Source organism: Asparagus officinalis, chromosome 5 (genome assembly GCF_001876935.1).
Source record: "Asparagus officinalis chromosome 5, Aspof.V1, whole genome shotgun sequence".
Taxonomy (NCBI): domain Eukaryota; kingdom Viridiplantae; phylum Streptophyta; class Magnoliopsida; order Asparagales; family Asparagaceae; genus Asparagus; species Asparagus officinalis.
Window position 1 is genome coordinate 73,892,121 of NC_033798.1, and position 20,730 is coordinate 73,912,850.

General features: G+C 39.9%; 1 protein-coding gene across 2 annotated transcripts; it reads right to left on the minus strand.

The window, feature by feature from the left end:
- LOC109843904 (5-methyltetrahydropteroyltriglutamate--homocysteine methyltransferase 2-like) lies at window positions 706-7,848 on the minus strand. Of its 2 annotated transcripts, XM_020412875.1 has the most exons (15): window positions 7,733-7,848; window positions 6,145-6,483; window positions 6,060-6,074; window positions 5,808-5,895; window positions 4,951-5,078; window positions 4,667-4,858; window positions 4,385-4,587; window positions 3,568-3,731; window positions 3,368-3,448; window positions 3,119-3,285; window positions 2,929-3,034; window positions 2,288-2,538; window positions 2,114-2,186; window positions 1,895-2,023; window positions 706-1,288 (listed from the first exon to the last, which is right to left on the minus strand). In XM_020412875.1, the coding sequence occupies exons 2-15, from the start codon at window positions 6,477-6,479 to the stop codon at window positions 920-922; spliced, it is 2,301 nt and encodes a 766-aa protein (XP_020268464.1). In that variant the 5' UTR covers window positions 6,480-6,483; window positions 7,733-7,848; the 3' UTR covers window positions 706-919. The 2 variants fall into 2 exon arrangements, with proteins under 2 accessions (XP_020268464.1, XP_020268465.1); XM_020412876.1 differs by lacking the exons at window positions 6,060-6,074; window positions 6,145-6,483; window positions 7,733-7,848 and adding an exon at window positions 5,990-6,046.

Below are 20,730 nucleotides of genomic sequence, written 5' to 3' on the forward strand. Positions count from 1 at the left end.
TATTTAAGAAGCAAATTGTAATACCCCAACCCTTGAGAGGGTGATGTGATTAGTATTGATATATTTGATTGGAATACTCATACGGGGTGATGTGATTAGTATTGATATATTTGATTGGAATACTCATACCACCAAGATGCATCTTCTTTTCGGAAACCCAACTCTTAGAAACTCCAAAGTTAAGCGTGCTTGGCCTGGAGAAATTCTAGGATGGGTGACCCCCTGTGTAGTTTTCCAGGGAGCGCGTGAGTGAGGACAAAACGTGCTGAAAAGACATGTGGTGGTTTGTGAGGCCAGTCCATCAGATCTAATAACGTACCGACTCCAGGATTCCGGGGCGGGACGTTACACAAATACTCTAGCACACCTCCCAAGATCAAGGAAGTTAATTTCAGGCTTTCAGCTATTTGATTCAAATAAAATTTTCTGAACTGATAACACAAGCTCTGAAGTGCCTAATTTTCTGCGAGCAATTTACAACTAATTGATGGGAAAAGATTCTTACTTGGATTCTATCACATACTACAAAGCCGTACAAAGTGCAATTTACAACTAACAACATATATACTTCTGCCTTTAATGTACCAGGTCACGAGTTCAATTCTAATAAGGGGGGGAAATGCGCACCGAGACGGTATCTTGATCTATGCATTGATCCAAGAATTGGTGTCTTTTGGTATGCATGCGACATTTAGAAATAAGACATTCAAAAAAAATGAAAACTTCCACAGATCTCAATAAAGTTACCATCAGAGCCATACATATATAGCTCAAGTAATACAACATACACACGCCTCCAGCAACATACCCTCAGACAAAGATGCAAGTCCTCATTAATTTATCTTCCCTCAATAAATCAAAGTTCTATTAAACCAAAACCGAAGAAAACATCACATTATTCAAGAAGAGGACCTCTTCTTCACTTGGCACTGCCCAGTTCCTTGCGCAGCTGCTTGGCAGCAGCAACCATGTTGGTAAGAGCAGGATTAACCTCCGTATACTTACGGGTCTTCAACCCACAATCTGGGTTCACCCAGAGAACGTTGGACTCGAGAACAGCCAGCATCTTGTTGATGCGGTCTGCAATTTCTTCGGTTGATGGGATCCTGGGAGAGTGGATGTCGTATACTCCAGGGCCGATGCCTGCACCATACTTGACTCCTTCGCGGAACACAGAGAGGAGCTTTTCGTCAGATCGGGAGTTCTCGATTGTGATGACATCGGCATCCATGTCAATGATTGAGTGGATGATGTCGTTGAAGTTGGAGTAGCACATGTGAGTGTGAATCTGAAAGAGTCATAGAGATGGTTGGCATTAGCAATGATAGTACGCACAGGTATATGAAAATGGAGAAATAGATAAATAAATAAATAATTAATCTATAGATGTTGAGAATGAATCATCTCAGAACACATCGGCGAGTGAGGGATGGTTGAGTTCGTAAACAGCGCCAGATGAATAGCTCAGAAAATCCCGTATAAGCATCATATTCTGATGTGATTCAAACTCATAAATACCGGACAAATATTACAAAACCGTCGCTATATATAATCACGCCAAAAAAAGATCCTAATAAGAGAAGTGAAAGATAGCATTGATAAAGTTCTAAGAAAAGATCAACACAAAACTATAGAAGTTTCAAGTCCAAAAATAAGACGTGTAAAAGTTATGCGGTAAGAAAAGTTTAACAGGAGTAGATAACTCGGAAAGAAAAGAACAAAATTCTAGTTCTCACTGATCATTTCTTTTAGGGCATAGGTTAAAATTTTAAGTTACAATGATGAAGTAAATGTATAATGAAAAAAAATTAGTGTGGGAGAAAATGAGGAAGCAAAACAGGTACAATGTGGTAAAGAATTCTGGCCGTTCTGTAAAAACTATGTCCAAGTGTACCTGAGTAGTGTCCTTGATCTCACAGTTGGTGATACGGAAGGAGTGAACAGCCCACTCAAGATAGAAAGCATGTTCAGATTTGCGAAGAGGCAACCCCTCCCTAAGAGCTGCTTCATCTATTTGAATTACCTGCATTAAACCAAGGGGAAAAACCATTGATCTCCAAAAAAAAATTGTAGATGAAGTAAGGTTTAACCTGTAGAAGGAAAAAACACCTACATTGATCCCTGCAGCTTCCAAATCTTCAACTTCCTTCTTGATGGCAAGAGCAATCTGGTAGCAAGTCTCAAATCTGCAGCAAAAAGTAATTGGTTATTACTTATTATAGTTTATATCAGTTACCACCAAATGGGGGATGTGTAAACTGTGAAGTTGAAAGCAATTGGCTTTTACCTTGGCTGGTCATTTCTGACAAAGGACCAGTTGAGGATTGTAACTGGACCAGTGAGCATTCCCTTCATGGGGCGTGAGGTCATGCTCTGGGCCATCGAGGACCAGAACACAGTCATGGCTTTAGGACGGCTTACATCACCATAGATGATTGGAGGCTTAACACATCGAGAACCATATGATTGAACCCAGCCATTGGCAGTGAATGCAAAGCCAGATAGCTGCTCCCCAAAGTACTCGACCATGTCGTTCCTCTACAAGAAAAGATGCAATTTTCATTCATAAAACAGGCTTTATTGTTTATGCAAGGTACACATTTTGCAATCTTTTTAATAAAATATGACCATGTATAGAAGTAATATCATACAAGATATTAATTTTCACATTATCTTTTTTATTAATAGTTCAAAACTTAACTAGAAGTTTCTGGAACTTGAGAGAATATTAATCACCTTAAAGAATATGGCATGAGATTCATATGCTTTATAATTGAATAAATGGCCTAAATTTTTAAATTTATAGTCAAGAGTCAAAAGGTAAATGGAAATTTAATTCTGGGGCCATCATATGGTAACTTGTTTCACTAATTAATAATTTTTTGTTATGTTGAATGAAAACAAAGTATATTAGCAGTTTAAGTTCACCTCAGGCTCCCCATGGACCAGGACATCAATGTCAAGCTCTTCCTGCAACTTGACCACTTTGCTGATTTCCTCCTTGATGGCCTTCACATACTCCTCTTCAGAGATCCTGCAAGAAAGCATGATGAGAAGGAAGCAATGGGCTACAATATAGAAAAGAAAGAGGATAATAGTAAATAATGAAGGAACTTACTTCTTTGCCTTGTACTCACGGCGCACTCTTCGGAGTTCAATTGTCTGAGGGAATGAACCAATAGTTGTGGTTGGAAGGATAGGAAGGTTCAGCTTCTTCTGCTGTGCATCTAACCTTGCGGTAACGTTTGTAGCCCGACGGTGGTCAGAACCCCTGAGAGCTGCAGCCTGAGACCCAAGGCAAAAGTTGATTAGGCAACCACTTTTCTTAAATCGAAAAAAACAAGATGTGGAGTTCGGAAAAACTAACAGCTTTCTGGACTTCCTCATTAGTGACCCTAGGAGATGACTTTCTTGAAGCCTGAGCAGCAGCATTTGCTGAGAAGAAGGTCTGCAGATTCATGACGAGTGGTGAGAAATTGGGATACAGATAAGCAAAACATTTGTAACACAGAAAAAGGCTTGATGAAGCAGTAATTGAGCACAGAGAATGGGTATCCAAGATTATACCTCATCCTTCTGACCAGCCAATGCCTTGGCCAAAGCATTCACTTCTACCACCTTTTGGGCAGCAAATGCCAACCAGGATTTGATTTCGTCATCCAACTTAGTCTCATTTACCAAATCAACAGCAGTGTGCATGAGCGAGCATGAGGTTGATACCACAAGCTTGTCTGCAGAAAAAACAAAAACACTATCAAATTTCTGATACATACAATCATAAATATATGTCATTAATAAGGATTTGACCAATTATTAGCTATTTATGTCAGCTGGGTTGAAAACACCACATGCATGTATAGACTATTATAAAGCCCACAACTTTGACCAACCTGACATATAGCATACGGGTAACGGCATTTCCAGCATGTAACAACAAATAAAATAAATATATTATGAGGAATTAGCAACAGCTATTATTTCAGCTTGGTTGAAAAAGGTAGGTGCATCTAGACTGCTTCACAAGCGTCACAACTGCACAGGGTATGAGGTAATTCAGAACCATAGTTGCTCCCAGTTCTATATTGCTGTTATAAATAATTATAGTTCTGCTTCATTAACCCCCCTTGAAGATAAGGGCTTCCCCATTTACTTTAGTCAAGAGTAGAACTATCAAAGTAGTGCTTTAGTTATGTTATATAATAGTATCCTACTTACATTTTTCAAGCTCGAATGATCCATTTTATTTTTTTGAAAAACTACTGTTCAACAAAAAACCAAAATTGGAAGAAAAAATGACATCTGAAGCATTTTATTCTCCAGACAGGCAGTAAACCTCAGGGAAGTAATTTTAAAATTATTGCAACGCATAATCAAATTTAAGTACCTTTGCCTACAACAGACTCGAGATCATTAAGTGCCGTGAGGGAGGAAGCAAGATCATTGGCCCAAATATTCCTTCCATCTACAAGTCCAGCAAAAAGATATTTTCCTGATGGGAAGCCTGCACTTTTGATCAAGTCAAGAGTCTTGGTTCCACGAACAAGATCAAATCCAAAACCAGAGATGCAGTTCAAGCCAGTAAGGGTCCTGAAATGAGCGAAAACATATGTCAACTTGTCAGCAGAACATTTAACTAATTACCAAAAGAGCGTTGTTAGAAACTAACTTGTATGCCTCAGCTGGAACATCGGCAAAGTAGCTCACAATGAGCACATTCAAACCAGCAAATGATGATTCTAACTCTGAGTATGCCTTAGTGAATGCTTGTAGCTTTTCAGACTCGAGATCCAGCACAAGGGTTGGTTCATCAAACTGAATCCATGAAGCACCTGCTGCCTTCAACTCAGCAATAACCTCCCTGCATATAAGAACATTATGAATATGAATTATTATCACAGGGGAAAATAGAACTTTGTTCAATAGTGACAATAGCACATTAGAAAACATTACTTGTAAACGGGCAAAACTTTGTCCAACAATGAAATGGTTGAAAAGGATTTCTCCGCTCCTTTCTCAGGTTTCGAGAGCAACAAATAAGACACGGGTCCAATGAGTACTGGAACTGTATCAACTCCAAGCTGCATCAGAAGGACAAAAAGAATATAGCAAACAACTAAAAATAAGTTAGATGTCCATGTTATATTCAAAATACTAGTTATCCACAAGATGTACTTATTTCAGAGAAACTGAATAGAAAACAAATGATGATATGCAAACATTACGCATATAAGACTGTTCACCATCTTCCGGTTCAATTATTTATATAAATACATCTAATAATCGGAACTGGCATGTACCCAATTGAAAGGAAAAAAGAGAAGGCATGCTTGAGAGACTGCCCCAACAAGGCAATCCTTAAGGTTAACTCTAAATTTGCTGGAAAGGTAAAACAGAAAGTGTTTTAAGTAGAAAATTCAGACTAATTTAAAAGTGATTTAACTAGATGATAAAAATTTGAAACATATATTGTTCACCATTTTCCACACCATAGGCCACAGTTAACGTCTATATGATTAAAAAAACGTGTTCAAACAAAAAAAAAAATCTGCAATTAGATTACATCAATATGGTGAGAATCTATATTATGCCAAATATAAAGGTGCAAGTTTAATGCATTGTGAATGACAACTTCATATTGAAAGGCCTACAAATTTTCATTATAAAACCTCTTTGTTCTATAAGATCTATTATGAATTGAAGTAGTTTTCAGCGTGAAAACGTATCTTGTAACAGCACGAACAAAGTTGCAAGATATCTAAGCATGAAACTCATTACCAGAATAAAACTAGAACTAAATGAATTCATACCGCTTTTGCTTCTTTGTATTCAGATACGGCCTTGTGAGAAGAGTAGGAGAATGCTGTGTCTGGGCCCAATTCAGGTACAATGAAGTGGCTGAATTAAGAATAAGAACAAATGAGTATTTTGCACATCTAGAAATGTTTGGATGTGTCATGATTATAAAGATTACAGAGTTGAGTTAGCTTACTAGTTGGTGTCAAACCACTTGGTCATCTCCATAGCAGGAAGGGTGGCATTTCAGAGTTGAGTTAGCTTACTAGTTGGTGTCAAACCACTTGGTCATCTCCATAGCAGGAAGGGTGGCATTTCCTCTTGCCATAGAGAAGTAGGTGTCTGTCAAACCACTTGGTCATCTCCATAGCAGGAAGGGTGGCATTTCCTCTTGCCATAGAGAAGTAGGTGTCAAACCCAATCTCTCCACCGCTCCAGCCGTACCTCTTGGGAACAGCACCTAGCATCGCCGAGGTGTCAAGAACTTGGTCATAGTACGAGAAGGTGTTGCTAGGAATGAATCTGATCCCGGCATCAGACATTTGTTTCCATATTGAACTCCTAAGATCAGCAGCAACTTTCTGCAAATCATCAGCACTGCTTTTCCCATCCCAAAAAGACTCCAACGCAAACTTGAGCTCCCTCTTCGGGCCCATACGAGGATAACCAACAATGTGGGAAGCCATTTTTCTGATCATAACAGATAAAAAAACAAAGTTTTAAGCATCTAAGAACTTAAATCATGATGTTAAAGCAAAATTTAAACAGAATCTTCGAAAGCATTAAGTATATAATGACCAAAAAAAAGTTGTTAATAAGGTACGTCAATGATCGGTAGAAAATTGCTTCGCAGTTTCTAGTCTACCCTATTCAGTACAACTGAAGCTTAGTTATTGTCTCAAGAAAAGCTCCTAAAACTATCCACCACCAGTATATCACAAAATTTTAAACCAATAACAGAACTTGGTTATGAGCATTGATCAAAATTGACATAACATGAAATAATATGGACCCAACATTGCCCAAAGAATTCACTGTTTGACTTGGGTAAAAATAACTCAATGCTAAATTAGTAGGGATCAGTTTGTATAATTGCAGAATAAATAAGTTGGTTGCCCACTTATGTTTCCACCAAGAACGGGAGTAATATAGCAAATAGCGCAAGAGAGTAATAATATTAATCTTTTGAAAAATCTGGTTAAATTTTGGCTTTTTTTTAAGCTGCATTTGTACGTTAGTAAAGACAGGATAAGGGATCTTAGCTTTTCCACCTCAACATGACACGCGCACAAATCAATACCGTATTCGGGAATCATGAATGCTACGTACTTGTGTCGAATTAAAAAGAGACAAAAGACAGAGACAAACTAGATATCCCAAGCTTTTAATGCAAAAAGAAACAAATATTTCCGACGATTCAATCTCAAACAACAATAAATACGGTACTAGTCACCCAAATGATTTACGTTGAGCCGCAAAACTCCAAATCTAAGATTTTCTCAGATCTAACAGAATTATCTTATACAAACAGCATAAAATCATTAGATCTTCAATCAAGAAACTAAAAGTTCAGATCTTTAGATCTGATCACTGCGATTAACCTATCAATACAAGTTTCTCTAATTTCCACAACCCGTTTCAGATCGGATCAGATCTAAAGCCAAAGAAACTCAGATCCAGATCCGAAACCTGCATCAAAGACAAAGTGATGATAAAACAAACGAAACAAACACCGTCGACCTCGGGTGGAGATCCAGAACACAAGCTTGGGTGCAAAAGAGGCGGAAGTTGTTAGAACAGAGGAGAACAGAGCAAGATCTGAGCACTACAGCAGAGAACATAACGTGAGAAAACCCTAACCCTAGATTGAGATCTGACAGAGGGCGGAGGAGGAGGAGGAGGGGAGAGAGAGAGGTTTTTTTGGATCTGAGGAGATTACCTTGGGATGGAGGGAGAGAAGCGGTCCCCCAATGAAAGAGTGAAGGCGGAGTGAGAGTGAAGCGCGAGAGAAGGGAGAGGACGAGATTATTTATAGATAGAGGAGATGAGAGAGAAAGAGCCTGACGTGTCTGTGGGCCCAGGTATTGGTGCGCGGCGATAGCTCAGATCGGATCTGAAAGGGTAGGAAATGTGGACAGATTTTCAAAACCAACTCCTTTCCCTATTTATTTTCAAAAAACGACCGTTTTTGTAAAAAAATTTAAAAACCGACCTGGTTTCAGCCCTAGAGCTGAAACCAGGTCGGTTTTTAAAAAATTTTATCCGAAACTTCATGTGAGTTGAACTCCCGTGAAGTTTCCGAAGTTTTTTCACAAAAACCGACCTGGTTTCAGCGCCAAGGCTGAAACCAGGTCGGTTTTTGCAATTAAGTTTGAAAGGGGTTGTTTTCTGGGATTAAATTTCCAAATAGGTTGGTTTTAAAAATTTGTCCTTGGAAATGTAGAAGGGGATCGCTAGTAAGGGCGGTAAGCGACGGAATCAGATGTTGTTCTTCTTGTTTAAAATTTTGGAATTCGTATTTGGATTCGAATTCCTACATTTGGAGTTTCAAAAAGTCAAACTCGAACGCTTGGTATTTATTAAATATTCATGAATATATAAGGAATATCAAAGTATATTCATTTTGCTTAAGAAATTGATTTTTTAATGGTATCACTAATAAAAAAAGGTTGCATCTTGTTTAAAGCAAGTACATAGGCCAAAGGCCTATGATATATATTTATACTAATCAATGTGAATAGGTTGAGTACCCAAGAGTCACCCTCACTTAATGGGGTGTTACATCACTATAATGGGGTGTGAATGGAGGGATAATGAGTGGGAGGCCAAAGGCCTCCCTCATCTCATAATACTCCCCCTTATCCATCCATTACCTTGAGTTTAGCTTATGAACACTTCAGGGTTCGTAAAGCTAATGGGGTGGATACTTCTGGATCCAGAGTAAACTTGTTTGCCTCGTTAAAACCTTAGCTGTGAAAACCCAGTGGGAAAAAACCATCAGCCTAAGGAAAAAGAGTACAACCCATAGGTTACTCCCCCTGAACCATACAAGCTTCAGGCTTGTAGGTCTTTCAGATGTCTCATCCCTATTCTTTTTACAAGTTTTACAAAAGTACATCTAGGCAGGGCCTTAGTGAACAAGTCAGCTAAATTATTACATGATTGGATATGTTGTACTTTAACTTGCTCCTCCTCTTGAAGATCGTGCGTCCAGAAAAACTTGGGAGATATGTGCTTCGTCTTGTCACCCTTGATGAAGCCAGACTGAAGTTGAGCAACGCAGGCTGCATTATCTTCAAATATAGTAGTTGCTCAAGGTCACCAGTCTTCAGGCCGGTAGACACTAAGATGTGCTGAATGACAGAACGAAGCCAAACACATTCTTTGCTGGTTTCATGGATCACGAGGAGTTCGGAATGGTTGAATGAGATTGCTACAGTGGTTTGCTTGACAGACCTCCAGGAGATGGTCGTACCACCGAATGTAAACACAAATCCGGTTTGTGATTTCTCGGTGTGGGGATCAGACCTGTAACCTGCATCTGAATAACCAATTAAGGTGGGAGACCCACCCTTCGGGAAATATAATCCCAGGTCTATAGACCCTTGGAGGTAGCGCAGAAGATGCTTAACTCCATTCCAGTGGCGCTTTGTGGGCGCTGCACTGTATCTGGCTAGTAGGTTAACTGAAAACGCTATATCGGGACGCGTACAGTTAGCCAGATATAATAGTGCTCCAATGGCACTGAGGTAAGGTACTTCAGGACCTAGCATTTCCTCCCCCTCTTCCAGCGGACGGAAGGGGTCGTTCTTTACATCCAATGATCGAACAACCATTGGTGTACTAAGAGGATGACATTTATCCATTCGGAAATTTTTAAGTAATTTCCGTGTATATGTGGATTGGTGTAACAGGATACCACCCTTAAGGTGTTCGATCTGTAAGCCAAGACAATACTTTGTTATGCCTAGGTCTTTTATTTCAAAAGTATTCTTAAGGCTTTCAGATATCCCAGCAATCTCTGCAGGAGATCCAATGAGATTTAAGTCGTCGACATAGACGGCGACTATAATGAATCATGTTCCCGATCTTTTTATAAAGATACACGGGCAGACTTTATCATTTGTGAATCCTTGCATAGCAAGGAACTCACTAAGCCGTGCTTTGTAGCGCACAACCTCGTTGTGTTCATTTCTTTTTCTGATGAAGACCCACTTATATCCCACAGGTTTTACACCTTTAGGTGTTTGGACTACTGGTCCAAAGACTTCGCGTTTCAAGAGTGAGTCCAGCTCTACTCCTATTGCCTCGTTCCACTTTGGCCAATCGTCTCTGCGTTTACATTCCGCTAGAGACCGTGGTTCGATGTCATCGTCGTATTCAGTGACGTGAACGGCAATATCGAACGCAAAGTCGTCGTCGACGACTGTGCTTTTTCTGTCTAGTACCTCCTCAGTACGTACAAAATTTAATGATGTTTCTCCTATTTGTTCCTCTTCAGGGGAATCTAGGAGGGGAGAGGAAGCTGGTCTGAGCTCAGTATCCTGTGTTGGGTTCATCTTTATTTCTCCAGGATTTTTTCTTTTACGAGGGACTTTGTCCTTCGAACCTGGTGGGCGTCCTCTTTTCAATTGAGGTACAGCCGTTTCTGCTGCCGGCGGATTGCATCCATCTTTGGGGATGTCAATCCTAGCTGGCGTGTTGACAGCAGGGACGTGTGATCTGACAATCTTCTGGTTATCAGTGAATTTATCCGGAAGTAAATGTACTGTATTCTGAAGATGAAGAATCTTCAGGATCTCATCTTCACATTGACTAGTACGCGGATCATAATGAGACAAAGTCTTGGTGTTCCAAGAAATGGTCTTAGAAGCGTCAGGCTTCCTGTACTGTGTGCCAAGTTTAGGAAATGAATCCTCAACAAATTCACAATCATCAAGACGTGCCTTAAATGCGTCACCCGTCTGGGGTTCAAGGTATCTTATTATAGAGGGCGAATCAAACCCTATATAGATACCCAAACGACGATGTGGACCCATTTTGGTCCTTTGTGGAGGAGCAATTGGGACGTAAACTGCACAACCAAACACTCTCAAATGTGAGATATTCGGAGGTGCACCATAAGCAAGCTGCATTGGTGACAAAATATGGCCACCAGAGGGTCGTATTCTGATAAGCGAAGCGGCATGCAATAGCATGACACCTGATGCTGCATGCAATATTGCATGACCCCAAGCCTCAACAGGCAACTGTGATTGCATCAACAATGGACGAGCAATCCATTGCAATCTCTTAATTAGAGATTCTGCTAACCCGTTCTGGGTGTGAACATGTGCTACAGGATGTTCAACTTCGATGCCAGTTGCTAGGCAATAGTCTTGAAAGACTTGTGAAGTGAATTCTCCCGCATTATCAAGACGTAATTTCTTGATTTGATTATCGGGGAAATGAGCCCGCAACTTAATAATTTGTGCCAATAGCTTTGAAAAAGCTAAGTTGCGGGTGGACAAAAGGCACACGTAAGACCACTTTGTTGATGCATCTATAAGTACCATAAAGTACCTAAATGGTCCACTTGCGGGGTGAATAGGCCCACAAATATCGCCATGTATTCTCTCCAAGAAGCTAGGAGACTCTAATCCCACTTTCAGAAGGGAAGGTCTCGTGATCAGTTTACCTTGGAAACAAGATAGACATGAGTAATCACCCTTCTGAAGAATCTTCAGGTTCTTCAGGTTATGTCCACTTGATTGGCTCATGATGCGATGCATCATTGCTGATCCTGGGTGACCCAGTCTGTTATGCCAAAGTTTAAATTTCGTCGGAGAATGGCACTTCTGGTGCACAATCATGTTAGCTTCTACTGGTTGAATATATGTATGATAGAGACCCGACGGGAGTCCCTTGAATCGTTCTAAGATAGTTTTTGAACCATCTTTTTGACGAGTTACATACAAATACTCATCCTCATTTATATCATTGGTTTCTAAGTGATATCTGTTTAAACGAATATCCTTCAAACTTATGAGGTTTCTATTAGATTTCGGAGAGAATAATGCATCTTTTATTATTAGTCTCGTTTTATTTGGGAGCAATATCATTGCTTCACCAAATCCTTCTATTATGTTAGATAGTCCCGAAATTGTAATTACGGGATCGTCATAATCATATAAGCTTTTGAAATAGCTTCTTTCGCGAAGGATTGTGTGCGTCGAGGCACTGTCGACAAGGCACTCACACTTCATCTATAACATGAATGCAATATTTTAATCTAAAGAAAATAACTATCTTTATTGAAAAGTAAAGTGCATTACATGGAAAGTAAAGAACTAAAGATGAAAGTACTATGAGAATTTAAATGCATATAAAGATAACATGGATCTAGTCTAGAAGATCATCCATTTCGAAGTCATCATCAGTGAACTGAGTAGACGGCTGCTTTTCCACCAGATTTGTTTCAACAGGAGTCTTCAGGCTCACTAGATATAGATATTGGAGGTGTCGCGGAGTGCGACAGTTTCTGGACTAATGTACAGTCATGCCACATCTGTGGCATTTATCCTCCCAAGTGTTCTTGGGAATGGACGTCAGCTCAGTTGTCTTCTTCTTCCACTTCTTCTTTCCCTCACTATTGCTGCTCTGGGGAGGGTTGTTTTTCTAGGGTGGACATCTGGCCTGCCACTTAGGGGCTTTCCCCTTGTTGAATTTACCCTTATACTTTTTCTTCTACTTATGGGAAGAAAACATGTGAGCTTCGGGTGGTGGAGCTGAGCCTGCAGGGCGTAGGTTATGAGTGGCCAAAAGCAATTCTCTGTTTTGCTCCGCCATCAGAAGGGTGGAGTGCAATTCAGAATACTTTTTGAACTTTCGTTCGCGGTACTGTTGCATGAGGATTGCATCCTTCTCGTGGATGGATGTGTAAGTCTTCTCCAACATGCGTTCCTCCAAAACTTCTTAACCGCACAACTTCAGGCATGAGGTGATATTATGAAGTGCTGAGTTGTACTCAGCTATGGACTTAAAGTCCTGAAGTCGGAGGTTTTCCCACTCATAACGTGCACGTGGGAGGATCACATCTTTCTGATGTTTGTATCGGTCCTCAAGTGCAGTCCACAATTCCTTTGGGTCCTCTACAGTCAGGTATTCGGCCTTCAGGGTCCGATCAATATGTCTCCTGATGTAGATAATGGCTTTCGCCTTATCTATATCAGAGACGATCACTGTAGTAGTAACCTCAGCATTATTTACAGCATTACCCGTAACAGTGGCCGGAGCCGGTGGAGCAGGAGTTGAAATTGTGGCTAATAAGCCCTGGGCACGTAAGTGGAACTTCAGGTCCACATGCCAACTCAAATAATTCTTGCCAGCAGCGTCAAGGACTTCGAAATCAACACTCGCTATTTTAGCCATTTTATCTATGCATTTGAAAGACATGAATTAATAATAAGGAATTAAAAATTCATGCAATAAACATGTTGCGTGGATCAGCCCGTCACCAAAAAAATAAAAAGTGTCCAAAGTCCGATTATACAGTCCAAAGATAACAAAAAACATAAAATTAAAATACAATTTGGAAAACCCTTGGGGGTCCCTGCATTTTGCAAAAATGCCTTCGTCTTCAATGGAATACACCGGTCTTTGACTTTTTACAATTATATCCTCACTACAATTTCTCTCTCAGAAGGAAAAGAAAATACAAGGAATTTAAATTTGCTGACAAACAGGCTTATCCAAAAACCACAACATTATTTATTTAAACATCCATGTAATTTAATAATAATATATGCAACAGGCATAACAAATTTGGACAGTAAACCCTTGCTTTCTTTGAATTTTTTTTTAGAAAAATGTATATGTGTTTAAAGAATAGCATTAAAAACTATAGGGGCCAAATATGATTTTATGTCATGTTAACTGGACATATACAATAATACCTTGGTGTTGGTGTTACTGTTTTCTTCTCAAGAATATGTAATTTAAGAGCATTTCCCTAGCAATGGTCACTTCCGTTAATACTAAGCAAAACCAAATAATATTCATGGTAATAGGAAGTGCTTTCAGCGTAAATGTGCAAATTTAACACAATATATGAATTTTTACAAACTAGCAGAAGCCGCAGAACTTTTCGCCAGTTTCATCAACATGAGCACATAGATTTTTTTTATTAGCAATTAACTAATAGTATTAATTACTAGTTATGCCAACAAATAATGAAAGCAATTAGATTAGATGAACAACAATAAAATTGCTTAATAAACAAAAAAAAAAATTCCCGAGTGAACAGTAACCCTCGGTGAACAGTAACAAAAAAATTTTTCCTTGTTACTTTTTCAGCTGCCATATATTATTCTACGGATTATAGTAATTACCTCTAGATCACAGATCTAGGGACGATCGATACTAAAGATCCGTAGAACGCTGCCTCCTTGCGATGATCCGTCGAACGCTCCCGCTGCAACGAACCAGATCTCAATGCGCAAAAGAGGAAGGAAATATATATATATTTTTATGGCTCAGGGATTCAAGAACACTTCGTGCTGATAACATGTTTAAAGCAAGTACATAGGCCAAAGGCCTATGATATATATTTATACTAATCAATGTGAATAGGTTGAGTACCCAAGAGTCACCCTTACTTAATGGGATGTTACATCACCATAATGGGGTGTGAATGGAAGAATAATGAGTGGGAGGCCAAAGGCCTCCCTCATCTCATAATACATCTAACAATGTCTAATGATATAATAGGCAATATTTTTTGAATGTTGTAAATGTGAGCCCCAAAGCTTGGGTCAAGCGGTGGCAGGGCTGTTGTAATCAACAGAACCTAACATTTCTGGGCAGTGGCTGAGCCACATATAAGGTTGGGGGTGCCTTGGTATAATGACCGTAAATTTCTAATACGGGTTTAAATAATTTTCTGGTATTTAAATATTAAATATTATTTTTCTAAAAGAGTATTTGTATTTTTCTCAATTTCTCTAGAATTTTCTATAATTTAAAAATACGGTATTATAATATTTTAATAGTTTTGCTAATTATAAATTTAGCTGTTCGGTAAAACTTTTTAAATTAATAGTTAATTATTCATTATTGTTATTAGTATTTTGATCATAAATTTTTAATATTTATTTGAATAATTTTTCTTATTTATTTTTATATAGGGGTATTTTCCCTGCGTTTTCCCCCTTACTGGTATATCACTCTGTATCTCTTTCTCTTCATCACTCTGTATCTCTCTCTCTTCATCTCTCTGTATCTTTCTCTCTCCTACCCCACTTCCCCTAAATCACTCCCCAATTCACTCCCTAAATCCCGCACTCCCATCACTCAATCACTCCCCTTAATTCACTCCTCAAAACCTGCACCACTCACTTCCCTGTCCCCTGCATCATCTCTCTCCCCCTTCTTCTTCATCCTCACCCCAAAGAAACCCATCTCTCCTTCATCCTCCACAGAACCGCACCCAGACCTCCTCCGCCACCCTTCTGTCGCGCGTGCCCAGCTCCGCCTCCCGATCTTATCTCTCCTAAGTCCGAAACGAAACCGCCAAGCCCAGTCCATCGCGCCCAGCCTCCGCAGGCCCCTCCAACAAGTCCCCGCGCACCACCCTCCACTCGCCCCAAGCTCCTCTCTGAGCACCGCCTCCGTCGTTCCTCCAGCCGAACTCGACTCGACATCTCGCGCCAGATCCAGGCGCCTCCACGCAACGTGCCCAACACGCTCCTCAGGCCACCGCTCTGCAGATCGCTCCCCCTAGCATCGTCGACCATCCCCCACTCTCCATCTTCGGCACCAGCCAGACCCGAACTCCTCCTTCACCGTCCGACCCAGCACCTCCGCGAGCTCACCCCCTCAGCCTCGTCGCCATGACGTCCCTCTGACGAGCTCCGACCTGTCAACGCCAGCGACGCCTGGTAGCACCCGTCGTCCCTCCTGTCTTAGCCCAGGCGAGCTCTCGACGAGCTCCAGCCATCGCACCCCTTCTGTGCCTCCTCAGAACGGTCACCACGAGTCCTCCCACGATCGCCTGCCCTCAGGCCCACGCCTGACGCTCCAGCATCTCCCTATCGGCGAGCCAGATCTCCTCGACAGCCGCGCTGACGTGCGAACCACCGCCGCTCCCAGCTCAGATTCTGAGCCCAACAGCCTTAGTCGCTGCCAGCCGTGCGAACCCCAAGCACCACCTACATCCCCTTCTCGGTCCGCCTCTTCCACTTCGACGCCGTCTCTTAGATCCACGCCGACGAACCAACCACCTGAACATCACGTGCCTGAACAGATCCAAAGCCGCGCTGTTCAAACGCGCCTCGATCGCCCACACGTCGATGGTCCGGCATCGGCTCGCCACTCGTCATCAGGCCCCATTGGCCTCATAGGCAAGATCCCACTTGCTCAGAACTGAATTTTTATATTTATTATAATTTATCTGAAATTTTAGATATGTTAATAATTATCTGCGTGTGATTGTTTGATGAATAATATTAGATAAATCATCATAATATGATAAATAGTATTTTCAGAATAATTATGATAAATTAAAAGAATTTATTTCGGCAGTGGAATTATATTTTAGATAATTATATTAATAAAAAAGAATTTATTTGAGAATGAAATCATTTTAGGAAAATTATAATAATTTAAAAGGAGTTATCGGGGAAAAATAATCATTTTAGAATAATTATAATAACTTTTAGAAATTATCTTGTGGAAGAAATTATTTTAGAATGATAAATATTTTAAAAAAGAAGTTATTTGGGAAAATAGAATATTTTGAATTAATGAGAATTTATCTTGTTTTTGAATTTATGAATTTTATTATTTAAAAGATTATTTTTAGAATTATTATAATAAGAAAATAACTTATTTTGGAAAAAGGGATTATTTTGAAATTAAATTAAAAGAATTTAAATTGTAAAAGAAATTATGTTGAAGTAAATAAATTATTATTTCAGAAGATTATTTTAGAACAATTTTATGATTCAAATTCTTAATCTTAGATTATTTTAGAACAATTTTATGATTCAAATTCTTAATCTTGATTATCTGATATGATATGATATTATTATACATGATTATTTGCATTGATTGTCCATGTTGTGTCGAGAACCCTTAGTAGTTCATGACTTAGTGGCCTCGTGCGTCATGAACAGACCTAGTGACATGTGTGGGTGTGTTGACTGAGTTTAGGTGGTGAACCCGAGTTTCAATGTGGATTATGTTTGACTTGAGTTTAGGTGGTGAACCCGAGTTTCAATGTGGATTATGTTTGACTTAGAAAATACAAGAGAGTTGGGATAGGGAAGTCCATGTTCATGTGATCGGATAAGGCTGTTGATGTATCTTCTAGGCTCGCGCCAGTGAATTCGTGTAGTCACTGGGGTTGGTTTGTTGGGCTAAAGTGAATTCGTGTAGTCACTTTAGTCAGTGAATTTGTGTAGTCACCCGAGTTTTGCTTGAGTTCTGACCAGGCCGAAATCGGATTGCGTGTAGTCCTCTCACCGATTCGTGTAGCGGTATTGGATGCGCGTAGAGGATTTGTGAACAGACAGTTATCCGGTGATAAGAATGTTGACTTTATGTGAGATGTGGACCGATGAGTTTTAGGATGGCTAGTTACATGACCTTGTTGCTTGGCTAGGTATGGATTACTGTGAGACGTAGGACAGTTGTGATTCTTTCATACATAGATCGGGATTAATATTTAATTATCTACAATTTGAGACATATGGTATATATATGAGGGTTTCCTTATTTGGATTATTTCGCTCGACGTACTACGTCTCGAGTTCTAGATTTTTAAGTATTTATTCCATCTAGTGTATGACACTGTACTTGGATGATTATTCTGATCGTTAGCTGCATGATCTCGTTACCCGTTTGATTTACGGATTCTTATGATTATCATGTTTTGGTAGTGGATTGCATGTGATTTTGTTGGATTACCAGTTGCACGTTCTTTTGTCGTTTTGGTTATCGTATCATTTTTCGCTTGGGTTTTCGTTCGTTCTTTTCTTTTGTGGGGTCTTGCCGTGTGCCATGCACCCTGACGTACACCTGTTTTCTCTGGTGTACGTCAGACTTAGAAGAAGAACAGGTTCAGCTGGGAGTTCATCAGGAGCCAGAGGATTCTCAGCAGGAGTGCCCTGCAGACGGAGTAGAAGAAGTTGAAGCTTAGTTATTGGTCATCCGTTTTCTTTTGTACTACCTTCCATCTCTAATTGATCAGTGTATTTTGTATCTCTTCAGTATTCATTTGTTCAGATTTGTATAAGGGTATGTTTGACCCGTATTTTTATGTCTTGGATGATATCCCATTGTGATATGATATTTCTTTATTCTGAGTTTGTCTATTATATTCTTGCTGATTGTGATCGGGGACCCGTGACTTCGTATTGTATTTATTTCCAGACGCTTAGCGTATTGGATTGAGAAGAAAAGAAAAAAGAAATAGTAGTGTATATTTCTTCTCAATCTAATACGTCGCGGGCTTGTTCACGTTCCGATTCCCGGATATTTTGGAAAGCGGGGCGTGACACTTGGCCCCTCCTAAACTTTTAGAATTTACACTATTAGTAATCATCAGATTGGATTAAATAACCATAAACCCCTCAAAAGTTTGGAATTTACATTGACAATAAGTACCTTAATTTTACACTTCTCTTTCTTATATTGTTTGTATGATTTTTTTTATTTAGGATTTTATCATTAAATATATTAGAGGGAACTTATGTTCATGTAACTTGTATTATTGGCCCCACAAAACAAAATTTCTGGCTCCGCTATTGCTTTGGGAGAACGTAAGGCCAGTGTTTTTCTACGGAACCCTAGCATTTGGACAAAACATTCAAACTTGAACTCTGTTTCCTTTCAAATGCTATTACATCTTTTCAAAAATACACGTTACTTCTTAAATGTCACTGTAATATTTTACAAGCCAATGAAAACTTGTTGTGCATAATATTACATAAGCACTACACAAATGTAAAAGAGAAAACATGTACTTCGCGGGGAGAATAATACCAGCATAACTTACAAACTTTGTGTTGATAATAGTGTATTGTAGTGGTTTTTAGTCCCATATTGCTTGTGAGAACACACATCACCCTCCTCTACTTGTATAAATATATGTGCACACTCAATATTCAACTCAAGGAAAATTTACCCAATATTCTCTCTCTCTCTCTAACTTTAATATGGTATCAGATCTAGGGCTATTTTCCTTCTAATAAAATTTTTAACGTTTCTGCGTTCTTTTGCCAAATCTTGGCCTTGTTGCTTTGCAGTCGTTTAACGTTTTTTTTTTGCGTTCATCTGTCAGATTTTTTGGCATTGCCACTTTGCGGCCTCTTAACTCGTTTTTCATTCTCGTTTAACCTTCGGGTTTCATTCTAACCTTCAGGTTCTATTTTTAACCTTCGGGTTTTATTTTAACAGCATTGTCGTTTCAAGACCGTCTCTTGGTCTCAAATTAACGGCATCGCCGTTTTAAACCGTCTCTTAGCCTCAAACGAACGGCATTGCCGTTTCGCAGTCAGTAACGACATCGTCGTTTCAATCCATCTTGACGTCTTAACGTCTCAACATTGCTGTTATGGCTCCTTCAGAGAAGATTCCCAAATCATCTTTGCCCCTCAATGATCAAAGTGACTAGGCAGAATGATCCACCATTTGTCACCAATACCTTACGTGACGCTGGTTTGCTTGATCATCTCACTAGTACGGGACCAGTTCCACCGTCCATCAGCATTATTGCTTTATCCAGTACTATTACCTCTGGCAGTGGTGATGTCAATCTTCAGACTGCTCGTGCTCTTTGTGTCAAGGAAAGTTCAGACTGGCAATTGCAGGAATTTCGTGTCATAGATTATCTCACTCGTTGTGTTGGCTCTGGTCTCACTGTCGAGATTGGCTCGCTTTCCTCTGCTCGGGCCATGTGGACTCATTTCATTGAGCGTTTCACTGAGTGCTTGGGTACACGAGAGGCATATCTTCTACAACGCATTGCTCTACAACGCAAAGGTAGTTCATCTCTGCAGTCCTATTTTGGAAAAATGCAAGCTTTTTTGACAAAGTTACGCTTCATGCTTCCTGGATGTAACTCCACATATGAAAACTGGCTAGCCTGGTAAGAACGGCATGAGGTGCATCAACTGTTTTAGTCTCTTCCTGAATATTCAACTATGGCTGATCAACTACTTCATCAGCCTTAATTTTTAACTTTGACCTCGGTTATGGGAGCTCTCACTGCTTATGAGACCCGGCAACATACAACACGACTCAATTTGTCAACAGATACTCCTACTTCTTCACTCGAGACTGGCTCCTATTATGAATCATACTTCTCCACAGGCTCCCTCTCCACAGGCTCGGTCTAAGCTTTCTTGTAAATATTGCAAGAATGAATGACACCGCATTAAGACATGTTTCAAGCTTCATACTGAGTTACGTTCCTCAGGTATTGGTCGTGGTCGGCGACCCCCTCAGTCTCAACCCTCTCGTACACCAGGATTGCTGGCCAATACTATACCTTCTACTACTTTAGACTCTACTATTCAAGCTTTTGAAAGTCTTCGTCGTCAACTTGATGTTTTTCAACATATCACCTCTACATCCGCCACACAACTCTCTGGTATGTATTTTGCTGGTTCTTCAGTTAATCCTTCAGTCTCTAGTATGAATGATCTCTGGATTTTTGACTCTGGCTGTTCCTTTCATATGACTTGTAATACCTCACTTTTATCCTGTCTTTACTTCATCCTCTCTCCCCCTATCTACACAGCTGTTGGACAGCCATTGTCCATTACTCGGTATGACTCTATTACCCCCACAAAAATAATCCATCTAGTCGTCTAACACTTGGTCTCTTCTATGTGGCTCCCCAGCTGTGCTTGAATTTAATTTCCATTAGTTCTTTATACATGGCGGGTCTGTTTG